Source organism: Centropristis striata, chromosome 23 (assembly GCF_030273125.1).
Source record: "Centropristis striata isolate RG_2023a ecotype Rhode Island chromosome 23, C.striata_1.0, whole genome shotgun sequence".
In the NCBI taxonomy this organism is placed as follows: domain Eukaryota; kingdom Metazoa; phylum Chordata; class Actinopteri; order Perciformes; family Serranidae; genus Centropristis; species Centropristis striata.
This window is the reverse complement of record NC_081539.1, coordinates 30,488,192-30,502,002: the sequence shown is the minus strand read 5'-3', so window position 1 is coordinate 30,502,002 and position 13,811 is coordinate 30,488,192. Positions and strand designations below refer to the sequence as shown.

General features: G+C 36.3%; 1 protein-coding gene across 1 annotated transcript in view; it reads right to left on the bottom strand.

Moving 5' to 3' along the window:
• Window positions 1–13,811, bottom strand: part of LOC131962463 (guanine nucleotide exchange factor VAV3) — a 185,614-nt gene that overhangs the window by 41,823 nt on the left and 129,980 nt on the right. Inside the window, exons 18-20 of the mRNA XM_059327470.1 lie at window positions 12,819–12,841; window positions 11,326–11,344; window positions 736–866 (exon numbers count right to left, since the gene is read on the bottom strand). Of these exons, the coding sequence (XP_059183453.1) occupies window positions 736–866; window positions 11,326–11,344; window positions 12,819–12,841 (173 nt within the window). The remainder of the gene's footprint in view (window positions 1–735; window positions 867–11,325; window positions 11,345–12,818; window positions 12,842–13,811) is intronic.

Sequence of the window (13,811 nt, the reverse complement as noted above, 5' to 3'; positions counted from 1 at the left end):
AAGACAGAAAATGACCCAAAAAAGAAACAAAATGACACAAAAAAAGACACAAATTGACCACAAAATGATCAAAAAAGACAGAAAATGACCCAAAAAAGAAACAAAATGACACAAAAAAGACAAAATAACCAAAAAAGACACAAAATGACCAAAAAAAGAAACAAAATGACCAAAAAAAAGACACAAAATGACCCAAAAAAGAAACAAAATGACACAAAAAAGACACAAAATGACCAAAAAAGACAAAATAACAAAAAAAGACACAAAATGACCCAAAAAAGAAACAAAATGACACAAAAAAGACACAAAATGACCAAAAAAGACAAAATAACAAAAAAAGACACAAAATGACACAAAAAAGAAACAAAATGACACAAAAAAGACACAAAATGACCAAAAAAGACAAAATAACCAAAAAAGACACAAAATGACAAAAAAAAAGACACAAAATGACCAAAAAAGGAAACGAAATGACAAAAAAAAAACACACATTGACCACAAAATGATCAAAAAAGACACAAAATGACCAAAAAAGAGAGAAAATTACCCAAAAAATAAACAAAATGACACAAAAAAAGACACAAAATGACCAAAAAAGTGATACATCACTGAACCATGTTATAGAATATGAGGTCAGCCTGAGGGTTAGATAGTCTGCCAGTGGAGGAAATGAGAGATTTAAATACAGTAAATCCATTCTCAGTGTTGTGATGAAGACATAGTGTGACCTCTGACCTGCCACCAGGGGTTGTGAAGGTCGGCGCAGATTAACTCGATGATGTCACCCGTCTGGATGCTGAGCGCCGGGCCAGACGTCGGGCTCGGCACGCCAAAGTAGTTCCTGATTACCAGCATCTTGGGCAAACCTGCAACAGGGCTGGAGTCAGTTCCTGCAGATTGTTGGGACTTCAAAGAAATCTGCCTCGTCTACATTCACTGCACAGAAAACACTGTTGAGCAAATCTGCTATGAAGAATTATCCTATCTTTATTCAAGAGCGTAGATTTTCAGTTTGAGAGCATAATTTGTCTTTCCCGTGCTCAGATTTGTTCTCCTCATGCTCACATTTTGCACTTAAAAATCACATGCTTGTGCTCACATTTCTTCTTCTTCTTGGACACAAACATTTCGCTCGCACTTTGGATCTGAGCACATAGACTTTAGATCTGAGCGCGCACAGGACATATTTGAGTGCGAGCGAAATGTTTGTGTCCAAGAAGAAGAAATGTGAGCACAAGCATGTGATTTTTAAGTGCAAAATGTGAGCATGAGGAGAACAAATCTGAGCATGAGAAAGACAAATTATGCTCTCAAACTGAAAATCTACGCTCTTGAATAAAGATAGGATAATTCTTCCATAATCTGCACCATACTAAAATTAACAACCTGGTCTCACAGGAATCCGTGAAATAGCCACGGATTCGCTTAACTCAAAATCCGTGGAATAGCCACGGAATCACTCAAATTTCCGTGAAACTGACACGGTTTCCGCTACAATGCAAGTTAATGCCAGTCATATCCCGTGGCTATTCCATGGATATTTGTTCCTATTGGTTTGTTCCAAGTCACGTGACTTTCAAGGTCCCGGCGGTCAGAACAAAAAACATGGCGGACAGTTCTCTCATTTTTAGTGAAAAAATTAATATTTTGACTTTGTTTCTGCATAAAAATGGATTTTGATCACATTTCTAGAGAGAAATATATGTTTTATTTTCTAAATATTCACTCAGTGAATGTACATAATCACTTTGTATGTTGGACCTCTAGTGATATTCTCGATTGTTGGTGCTTTTGTCAGGCGTGTCCCCTTTATTCTTAAATCTGGTCCTAAGCCGCCTGACTATTAGAAAAAAAAACTTTTAGATCAGACTTAATTGGATCAACTCTCACTTGCCTCTCTAACCTCTAACTTTATATTTCATGTCTTATCTCATTTTTTGTGTATTGTGATGGTTCAACAAAAGTGTCCTCTTCTCATACAGATACTCAAGGCTACTTTTAAAAAAAGAGGAGGACAAATCTCTTCTTCTTCGGGTGGATTTTTCAATTCCAAACGCATATAATTCTGCACATGAGAGCGTGAGTGTATATGTATGCATGTAGAGTGTGACCTCAGGTCTAAGAGGGCACATTTGCCATTCTAAAAGTGCTCTACTAAACTATTCATGGCCCCATTATAGGTGGTAATGAGAGGGAGTATACATGTGTAAATGCACACATACACACACACACACCCCTTGTGACAAGTGTACTGTCCTTGCAAATCATTTGGACCCATTATCATATTAGAGATAAGCAGAGCGGTGCACGGCTGGTTATCAGGCTTCTAGATAAAAGATAAGCAGGAGTGAGTGTCGCTGTTTACTGCTGCATGATGTCTTCTGGCCTCCTGCAGGAACGTTTAACCCATTAAGGCCTAAAGCGCCTGGAAAAAATGCCTGTAAAACCTCTGGGCGATTTTCAAATGACCCCCTAAAACCTGAAGTTTTTCTGGAAATTCAACACCTACTAAATAATAGATTTTTCAGCCTCTGTAGCAGATAAAAATGAAATTCAAAAAGTATTTGAGAGCTTATACCCGTGGCTTTCATACGAAGTTGAAGTTTATTTGTCCAATCCTTCAATAAAGTTTTTTTTTTTAAATCAACAAACTCAGCAAATGTTACATTTGACTGAATAAAAAATCCTATGCATAATACTAATACATGCCCATTAGCAAGATGCTAACATGATATGACCACTGGAAGAAATAGACATAGTTCTCATTAGCCTACTGTAATAAAATAATAATAATAATAATAATAATAATAAATAATAATAATACATTTTATATATTGCACTTTTCAGGGTACTCAACGACGCATAAAGTAATATAAGACATAAACAGTCATGATTTCTTATATCATCATCACAATCAATTAGCCTATTATTATTATTATTAATATTAATATATTATTAATAATATTATTATTATCTCCAGATGGCCACAAATCTGTCTGTTCTTCTGTGAAAATATGTCGTCTAAAAACGTATTCCCATGATGCATTGCAACACTCCCACGTGTATTCTGATGCATTTCATTGGCCAAGAGACTGAAAATAGGTGGAAAAAAATACAAATACTACAAAATGACATATCCGCTGTCCCGCCTTAATGGTAGAAATGCGGTAATGCTTTCCCGGCGTCAATGGGTTAAGGCAGAGGTGTCAAACTCTGGCCCGTGGGCCAAATTTGGCCCGCAGTATAATTATATTTGGCCCGCAAGGAAATGCCAAATGACAACCAGAGCTGGCCCGCTGGTATTATACAGCGCAAATAATACTACAAATCCCAGAATGCTCTGCTGGTGTTTTGGTTTGAACACAGTACACTGTAAAAAATGTCTGTGGATTTTATGGTGAAAAACTGCTAAACCATGACAGTAAAAGACCGTAAATTGATAAATGGGTTAATTCAGTTTCAGTAACAATGAAACACCGTAAATGTATATATCAGCCAAAATAGTATTTTTTACATTTTTTTTTTTTTTTATACATTACTACCACTGTAAAATACACTGGCACCGTGATTGTAGCAAAAACATACTGTAATATATATTTACAAGCCATCATTTTTGCATTTAATTTTTGTAAAAATACTTTTTCTCACTGTTAAATATACTAAATACCATATCTCTAACAGAAATATACTGTAATATTTAATGGTAAAATCTTTAATTCATGCGGCATTTATAAAGTATTTTCTTGTCAGTTATATGGCAGAACAGCGTTTCTTTTGATGGAAAAACTTTTTATTTATTATGATAAAATATGGAATAAAATGGAAACGGGAAATCAATAGTGATAATATCATTTTACCGTAATATTACAAAAAGTTTCACCGCATTCATTACGGTAAAGTTCTGGCAACCACAGCTGCCAGTTTTTTACCGTAAAAACAACAGTTTTTTTTTACAGTGTAGATCAGTGTGGAGCAAACTGAGCAACAATTAAAGTTGTCTTTATGCACTTTTTCTTGCTAGTCCAAGGCTTGAATGGCTGCACATTCATTGAAGAATATTATTATTAGTCATTTGGTTTATTATTGTTATTTTATTCTCACATTTATTTTTAGCCTGTGGAAAAAGATTACTGTTCAATTTAAATTTAAAGAAGGCCGCATATAAAATAAAGGGACATACGATTTTTATTGAAATTTTATTTAAGAAATGAATGCCGTTGATGTGTTTGTTTGTTTTAGTTGATATTCGATTTTGCATGTTTGCAATATTAAGTTATATTCCATTTCGTTTGAACTTGTTTAGGTCAATTTTTTCAATAAATGTCAATGTTGGCCCGCAACTTTGTCCAAGTTTTACATTTTGGCCCACTGTGTATTTGAGTTTGACACGCCTGGTTTAAGGGAAATTCAATCACGGTCAAGATTTTCTTTTCCATTATTGAGATTTAACAAAAAAAATCTAGTCATATTCACATTTATTTTATTAATAGAATTCATGGAAAATCATTCTGTTGTATATTTTTGGAAACATGGTCAATATTTCCCTCCTTAGTCAGGGTTGAGGAGCAACGTATTGCAAATATAATTAAATAAAATTGGTTGTATTGTGAATACAGTAACTGTCCAATATAATTGAAGAGTAATTGAAGAGATACTTTATTCTCGGACCTCCACCACGAAGGTTTTTGGTTCCATTTACTTTGTTGGTTTGTTTGTCAGCAGGATTATAGAAAAAACTCTTTTCCAATTTTCATGAACCGTAGTAGAAGGGTGTAACAAGGGTCAAGGAAGAACCCTGAATATATTTTGGAGTGGTTCTGAATCATGGGGCGGATATGTTTGTTATTTATTTTTGTAAATAATGCTGGATGGGACAAGGCTTTGGTGAAGTGGCCCTATAGTTAGTTATATATTTCTGTTTTTATTTATGCTTGTTCATATGAGTGCAGCTGCCACATGACAATGGCAGAAGAGGCAGAGCCAGGACTCTGACAGGAATGTGTTTTTATCATGTCAATATAAGACCAAGAAAAATTAGCTCAGTAAGATGATTATAAAATATTTAAAAAGCATTTAGAATAGGGGTGCACCGATTTCCTTAATTTTGCGGGATTGGCGATCGGCCGATTCCTTTACGTCAAACCGATCTTATCTACCTAGATAAAAGGCCGGAGGCCGGCTCGTTAAGAAGAGCCACTGTTAGCGGCAGTTAGCTACAGTTAGCTCTGTCGCAGTACAGTGTGTATGTGCTAACAGGCTAACAGTTAGCTCTGTAGCAGTAGAGTGTGTATGTGCTAACAGGCTAACAGTTAGCTCTGTAGCAGTACAGTGTGTATGTGCTAACAGGCTAACAGTTAGCTCTGTAGCAGTAGAGTGTGTATGTGCTAACAGGCTAACAGTTAGCTCTGTAGCAGTAGAGTGTGTATGTGCTAACAGGCTAACAGTTAGCTCTGTAGCAGTAGAGTGTGTATGTGCTAACAGGCTAACAGTTAGCTCTGTAGCAGTACAGTGTGTATGTGCTAACAGGCTAACAGTTAGCTCTGTCGCAGTACAGTGTGTATGTGCTAACAGGCTAACAGTTAGCTCTGTTGCAGTACAGTGTGTATGTGCTAACAGGCTAACAGTTAGCTCTGTAGCAGTACAGTGTGTATGTGCTGCTGCTGCAGGAGGTGTTCACTTAGCGATCTCTATTTGTCCCGCCCATAGACTGCTGTGGAAAACCCTCTCCCCTGTTTGTTTCTTCTTCTACAGTTTGTTTCTTCTTCTACAGTTTGGCATCTAGCCGCCACACTGTATCATCAAATGCTACGCTGCCCCCGTGTGGAAGGCACCAGTAATACAACTTTTTTTTCTTCCAGATATGAAGAACTATTCGATTTTTTATGATTTAATGAATTCGAATATTGGAAAATCGATGCCCTCCCTAGTTGTCTGTATGTTGTACAGAACAAAAACCACTTTATTTATGGTTGCAGTTCTTTTGTTAGTTTGTCCTGTAAATTGTTGCTATTTATTTTATGTTCAATATTTTATTAACTACCTCAGGCATTGTGATTTCCTTTATTTGTTAAAGAAAAATACTGCTGTGTTAATATTTTTTCAATATAATAAGATTCAAACATTGAAGGTGTATGCTGTGAGTTATAAAAAAAATCGGTATTGGCCAAAATCGGAATCGGCAGGTTAGGCTATTTAAAAATCGGTGATCGGCCAGACAATTGTAGTAATCTGATGGAATACAAATTACAGTTTATGGCATGTATTCAGTAATGTAGTGAGATATATTTAACAGTAACCCTCCTCTTACTGCTATTAGAAAGGGTTTGCAGTGCAGTTTAATCAGGCTGGATTTGTTTGTGGGAATGACCTCAGTCAGCACTATTTGATTGTGCACAACGGCCGACTCTGATCCCATTATTCTCCAAGAAATCACTGCAATTGAATTATAACGTGTTCTGTTAAGGACTTGGGTTTTGCTTGGCGTGGGCGGGTCCTTCATATCTCACATGCCAAATGAAATGTGCATATCTTTCTCTGCATTGTGTGGCGATAGTGTTGTGCACGAATACAATAAGAGAAAAAAGAAATTCAAGTGAGAGCATGAAGAAAAGAGTAAAAGGCTTACGGCGAATAATAGAGACGTCAACAACATTGTATTGAAAGCTAATACATCTATATCTGACTTGCTTTCTCTTTCAGGGTCTGTTCCAGTGCTGCAGCCTGCTGCACGCCTCAATAGGACTTCTAAAGACACAGGGCCGTGGAGAATTGAGTCTTGGGGGCATGAATTGCATTCCTATCCACACAAGGACAAGCCAAGTGTTAGTGCACCTTTGAAAACAGACAAAGAGAGCTGCGTCGAAATATTATGAAACGCCGAGGGCCGGGGCAATCAAATGCCTATTGATTTTAATGCGTCTTCAGTCAGAAATGATTTTCTGCAGCATAATGGATGGAAGGGTGGAAAAATGAGTGTTGAAGCTAGGTTTATGAGAGATTAAAGGCCCCTCGGTGTGGCGGAGGCACACACATGCACATACACACATTTCTGCATGTTATTCATATTCTATTGGAGGAATATGGAGAGGCAGAAAGCCACAGAGAGGAAATACAACAGCTGAATTTACTGCATGCACCGTGCACACACAGTAACGTGTTATTCACTCTGTTTTTGGTTTTATTTAACTGCACACTGTAAAACATAATCTGTTTAATTTACGGAAAAATACCGGCAGCTGTGGTTGCCAGAATTTCACCGTAAAAAATACAGTGAGTGGATTGTCTATTCTAAATTTAAATGTAAATATCAGCAATTTAGACTGAATAATAATTATTATTTTTTAGGGTAATTGTGTCATTTATTCACACATAATGGTGTTTCTCCATAAATTTGTGTGAAAATGTTATATTTTTACAGCAAAACTGTGTGTTTATTCCAGTTTATGACAGAAAAAGTAAAAGGTTTGTGCTATTCTTTGATTTACGGTAATTAATGGTGTCTAATACGGGGATGTACAATTTTTAATTTTATGCCCCATTTCTGATGTATTTGACAGAGTTTTACTGTTATTTCTACAAACATTTTTTACAGTGCACTCAAAAAAAGCAAACTGGGTGTCTGCTACCTTCTCCTTAGTCTAACATGTAGCTTCTACTAAATAAAATTATGTTTTGTGGTTGAACAGTTTTAAAACATGTAGTTTTAGCATAAAATGCAACACTTTAAAATGTACTAGAATACTTTATGTTAAAACAACCTAATTAAATTGCTGAATATAATAAGCTGTTTAAAAATGATTTATTTCCTGAGTAATTACTATTATGTTCATTTTCATATGATAAAGGTAATCTTTTAGGCTAAACCACTTCAACCTAACTTTGTTTTGTTGGCTCAGCACAATTAATTCATCATAAAAGTCCTGCACTATTTTAAAAAGTAGTTTTAACTACCCTATTAAATAAAGTAACTCTTAATAATGTCATACACGTTTAAATGGCCCAAGAAAATTACGTTAGTATGTTACAATTACCCTTACAAATCTAGTTAGACTGACCCCTGGTAATTAATAACAGTAACCCAAATACATCATGTTGACCCGACATATTTATGTTTTGTTCACTCAACAAAACTGTTTCTCACTTAATTAAAGCATTTTATTTTAGGTGGAAATTATTTCCATGATTTTATTTCGTTCTGGGAACAAGTTATTTTTTTGAGTGTGTTTACAGTCTTTTATTGTTTTAGATTGAGTCTCAGCTGAAATGATAAAATCAGGTAATAGCTACCGGGTACGCCTTCCTCTCCCACTGAGCCAAGTCACCTCTGATACCAGGAAAACTGATGACGCCATGACAACAGCAAGTCATGTCAACATACTGCCGATCCAGACTAACAGGCTGATAGAGGTGGAGGAACATTATTCCTGGTTGATCTTATTAATATATTGAATGCATCCTGTTTTATATAGTCCGGCGGTTTAGGACCAGATTTGGGAAGAAAGGGGACACGTCGGACAAAAGCACCACATTTTTTCCACATGCTCTCTATCACTATAGGTTTCAATTTTTGGTAGGAGCCACTTCATCAAGATTGTAGTTCGGAGATGGCAGCCATATAAAGTCTATGAGAACCAATATATCTTCTAAGCCACTTAGAAGGTCAATCTTAGTGTCAAAATATACATTTTCTGGGTCAAAGAATAATTTAAAGCTACTGAGAATATCACTAGATGATCAAATAGATATGTTCATTTTGGCCATGTATTTACATAATTATTAGATTCTAAACATTTTCAGCTCAGGATTCTCTGCTGCAGCACTTGAAGCGAGTTGCCTACCAGTCTGGGTGAAAATGAACATTTCTATTTGATCAAATAATCATCTAGTGATATTCTCAACAGCTTTAAATGATTCCTTGACCCAGAAAATGTAGATTTTGACACCAAGATTGACCTTCTGAGTGGCTTGGAAGATGTATTGGTTCTCATAGACTTTATATGGGTGCCATCTCGGATCGGCCATCTTGATGAAGTGGCTCCTACCAAAAATTGAAACCTATGGTGATAGAGAGCACGTGGGAAAAATGTGGTGCTTTTGTCCAGCGTGTCCCCTTTATTTAGCTAAGCAGATCCCTTACTCAAGTAAAAGTACTAATACCACACTGTGAAATTACTCCACTACAAGTAAAAGTCCTGCATTCAAAACTTACTTAAGTAAAAGTACAAAAGTATCAGCATCAAAATGTACTTAAAGTATCAAAAGTAAAAGTATTCGCAATGCATAATGGATTCACTCAGATTGTCCAAATATATTATTGTATTATTATTTTTGATGCATTTATGTTAGCTTTGAATTTACTGTTGTCAACATAAGGCTCATTTTAACTACTTAATATACTTTTGTGTGGTTTAATTAGTAGAAATTTTAAATCTATTATGTTTTATGTTAAATCTCGACCTGAAAAGTAACTAAAGTAACTAAAGCTGGCAGCTAAATGTAGTGGAGTAAAAAGTACAATAGTTGCCTAAAAATGAAATGAAGTAGAAGTAAAAAGTAACATAAAATGGAAATACTTAAGTTAAGTACAAGTTCCTCAAAACTGTACTTAAGTACAGTACTTGAGTAAATGTACTTAGTTACTTTCCACCACTGGTGTTGATTTTATGTTGATTTTATGATTTTTTGTTTTTATTGTATTCATGCATATTTTATTTTGTGCGGGCAGTACATTTTACATTTTATTTTATTTATTTTTATCCCATTTTTAATCTATTTTATCTTATTGCATCTTACTGTTCTATTGTTTACTACATCTCTTTGTATTGTGTTATGTATTTATTGTTTGTGCAGCACTTTGGAAACCTTGTGTTTGCTAAAATTGTGCTATATAAATGAAGTGGATTGGATTGGATGAATTCCCACAATATGTTATAGTTTTCCTACTAAGTACATTTAATCAAGTTCTGTACTGAAGCACAATTTGTCTCGTACTTTAATTGAGTCTTTCCATTTTATGCTACATTATACTTTTACTTCACCATTTTTGTCTATTATAAATGTCTATATGTGCACATAAAAATAAAATGAAAACAAAAACTGAATAATACTCTATAACATTTTAAACAGCACCATTTTGCACAAATGTTAATGTTAATTACTTTTACTTAAAGATCTGAGTTCTTCCTCCACAGCTGCTTGTGAACTAATTTTTTAAATAAGCGTTAGTTGCAACCAGTAAAAGTGTTATATATTAAAAATAAATAAATAAATAAAACCAAAATATGGGAAAATATCTAATTGTGATTATCTTGACTGATATTGCAACTGCGATATGATTTATGATATTAATGGAAATGATTGTTTGTATCATTATTGTCATTTTCATGAATGATGTTGTGATTATTGTTTTGCATGCATGTGTACAAAAACTTTCCTCATATCTGTAGTATACAGCCTTTTTAACAAATATCGAGCCTGCAACCATTTAAATACAGCGCTAGTCTCCAAACTATTTTTTCATTCATTGCGGGGTTCCTGTGATTTGGTCAGTTATATTTTTGCGGTAAAAATGTATGTTATCAAAGCTAAGATCAGCTGATTCTTGCAGTATGAACACCATTTTTCCATTTTTTTATTGAAATTCAAGCAGTTCAAGTTAAATGAACAGCTTGAAAGGGTACGAAGGTAAGTGGTGAACTGCCAGAGGTAAATAAAAAAAGGTAAGCTTAACCAAAACTGGAAAATAATGTACATTTCAGAATTATACAAGTAGGCCTTTTTCAGGGAACAAGAAATGGGTTAACAACTTAACTCTATGGAGTCTTGGGCTATTTTGGCCATTTTTGAATTCTTTTCATGTCTTTGTAAGTCATTTTGTGTCTTTTTTTAGTCATTTTGTGTCTTTTGGTGTCTTTTTTTGTCATTTTGTGTCTTTTTTTAGTCATTTTGTGTCTTTTTTTTGTCCTTTAGTCCAACATAAAATGTGATTTTGAATCTTTGTTTTACTTTCAAAACACTATCATGCTCAATAAAGAATTTTAAATGTTGCAAATGTGCATTAATTTCAGAGTACACTGAGACATTAAACTGCATAATTTTCAATTAAATTCTGGAAAAGTTGGTGTGTTCTAAAACTTTTGACCAGTAGTGTACATTATTAGCACATATCATTAATGGCATATATTACATTCAAAACAGGTAATTCGTTTTTTTAGAGCAGCTATCTACGCACATAAGCATTGCTAGAGAGAAAACCAGAAGAGAAGTGTGTGTGTGTGTGTGTGAGGTAGGAGGGTGTGTGATGGTGTTGTGCTCTGAATTTCTCACCTGCATCTCGATCTTTGCCCTGAAAAAACACACACACACAACAGAGTTACACACAGAAACAGGTACATGCATGCATATTCACAAACAAACACATGCACAATTCACTAGTTCTTTCATCAATCCTCTATCTCTAGCACACACAAACCACTGCCATGGTTAAAGTGATTATCTTAAACATCTTAAGTCACCCCTCTGCTACCTTATAACCCACTAAATCATGCATGAACTTACAAATTAGAACTCATATCACATGCACAGATGCCACAGGGAAACTACTGTGTGTCCTGCTGCAGCAGAAATATAAATTAAAACTGCAGAACGCAGGTAACTGATGAGCAAATACAGATATTAATAACATTTTAATTTTGTGTTTCTTTCATGAAACCCACGGGACAGACACAAAATAGCACTACTGCTATTACTATTACTACAACTATACAACATACTATTCATGCATATTTTTGTGTGCATTGCAGCAGAGAGGTTCTGGAAAGTTTCTGCTGTTTTGCAAAAGTTTGTATCTTGCATTTTGAATTTGGTGTTGAGCACTTTTTGTGCACAAATGTCTCATTAATTATCATACAGCAACTGACAGCAGGAATAAACTCCAAGCAACAGGGACACTTGTCAATTTCACCCCAGTTTTGTTTTTTTGCAGATGACACCGCATCGTTTTTGCATAAAAATCTTCCCCTCAAAGTGCAGTTTGAGCCACAGTTATCGGCATAATTATTGCAAAACGCTGTCTAATTTCCTGCTTGGGGATACTTGTGAGCATTGTAAAGCACACAGCAGTTTGAGAAACAGCAGAGGCAACTCAGGGTAAGTCTGCAAAAACATTCTGGCGTCAGAAAAGCACAAAATAGCACTACTGCTATTGCTATTACTACAACTATACAACATACTATTCATGCATATTTTTGTGTGCATTGCAGCAGAGAGGTTCTGGAAAGTTTCTGCTGTTTTGCAAAAGTTTGTATCTTGCATTTTGAATTTGTGTTGAGCACTTTTTGTGCACAAATGTCTCATTAATTATCATACAGTAACTGACAGCAGGAATAAACTCCAAGCAACAGGGACACTTGTCAATTTCACCCCCAGTTTTGTTTTTTTGCAGACGACACCGCATCGTTTTTGCATAAAAATCTTCCCCTCAAAGTGCAGTTTGAGCCACATATTGGCATAATTAATGCAAACGCTGTCTAATTTCCTGCTTGGGGATACTTGTGAGCATTGTAAAGCACACAGCAGTTTGAGAAACAGCAGAGGCAACTCAGGGTAAGTCTGCAAAAACATTCTGGCGTCAGAAAAGGCTGCAGCAAGTAAAGTCAATTGGAGTCTCCTTGGCAAATAGCTGCAGGAGAGAGCAGTCTTCAAAGTGCAGCAAAGCTTTTGGAGAGGAGGCGAACAGCAGACATCGACAGACAGTACACACATCAACACGGACACACACACACACAGCAGCAGGAGCAGCAGCAGCAGCAGCAGCTCACCTGAGTTCTGACGGAGCCAGGATCTGAAAGAAGTTTGAGAACAGGCATAGTGAATGACGGGTTAGCGGGTGCACGCAAACACTTGCACATACTCGTCGGTACAAGGCAACACTCCCTCATTAGTGGAGAAGGCGGACGCTCGTGTCTGACCGTGGTTCGCTTTGTTTTGCTGCGCTGCCACTACCTGACAGCCGGGATAGAAGAGGTAACGAGGCGGGGGGTGGGGATGAGGGAGGAGGGTGGAGGGGGGCAGACCTGAGGTTTTTGCTCCACCAGTTTCTTTCATTGGCTCCCTGAGGGACGGGTTACACCCCCTAGACACACACACACACACACCTTTGCGTGCAAACACACACACACACACACACACACACACACACTCCCGTACCTGTACAAACAGAGAAATTGCATAAACACACATACCTTCATGCTCACACACACACACACGCTGGCAGAAAGCCACAAATATGTGCACTGTACCTAAGTACACACACACACACACATTTCTCTCAGCAGGCCTGTTGTTCCTCAAGTGAACTTTGACCTGTTACGCAAACACCTGTCGAAGCAGCTGATAACAGAGACAAATTCACGTAAACAAAGGCTTATCTCTGTCACACACACACACACACACACACATATATATATATAACCCCTATACTGTGATGCTGTGATTGTGTGTTTGTGCAGCTCTGCTTGTGTATTGACAATGCACACTGTACACACACACACACACACACAGTGGTGGCTTTGTGAGCATTAGAGCGGATAAAGTTCAATGTGTGGCCAAACAATTAAAATGGAACTGAGTTGCTTTTACTTCTAAGCTAGGGCTTAATTTGGTTTAGAAGAATATCCAAGGACTACTAAATTGTCCCTACCAATGATGTTGTTGTTATTTGTTGTTGTTGTTATTCCTACTCGCTTATAGACACTTTTGCATTCAGACTGTACCCTCCATTTTAAGGATTTCACTGAAAAAAAATGAGGGAA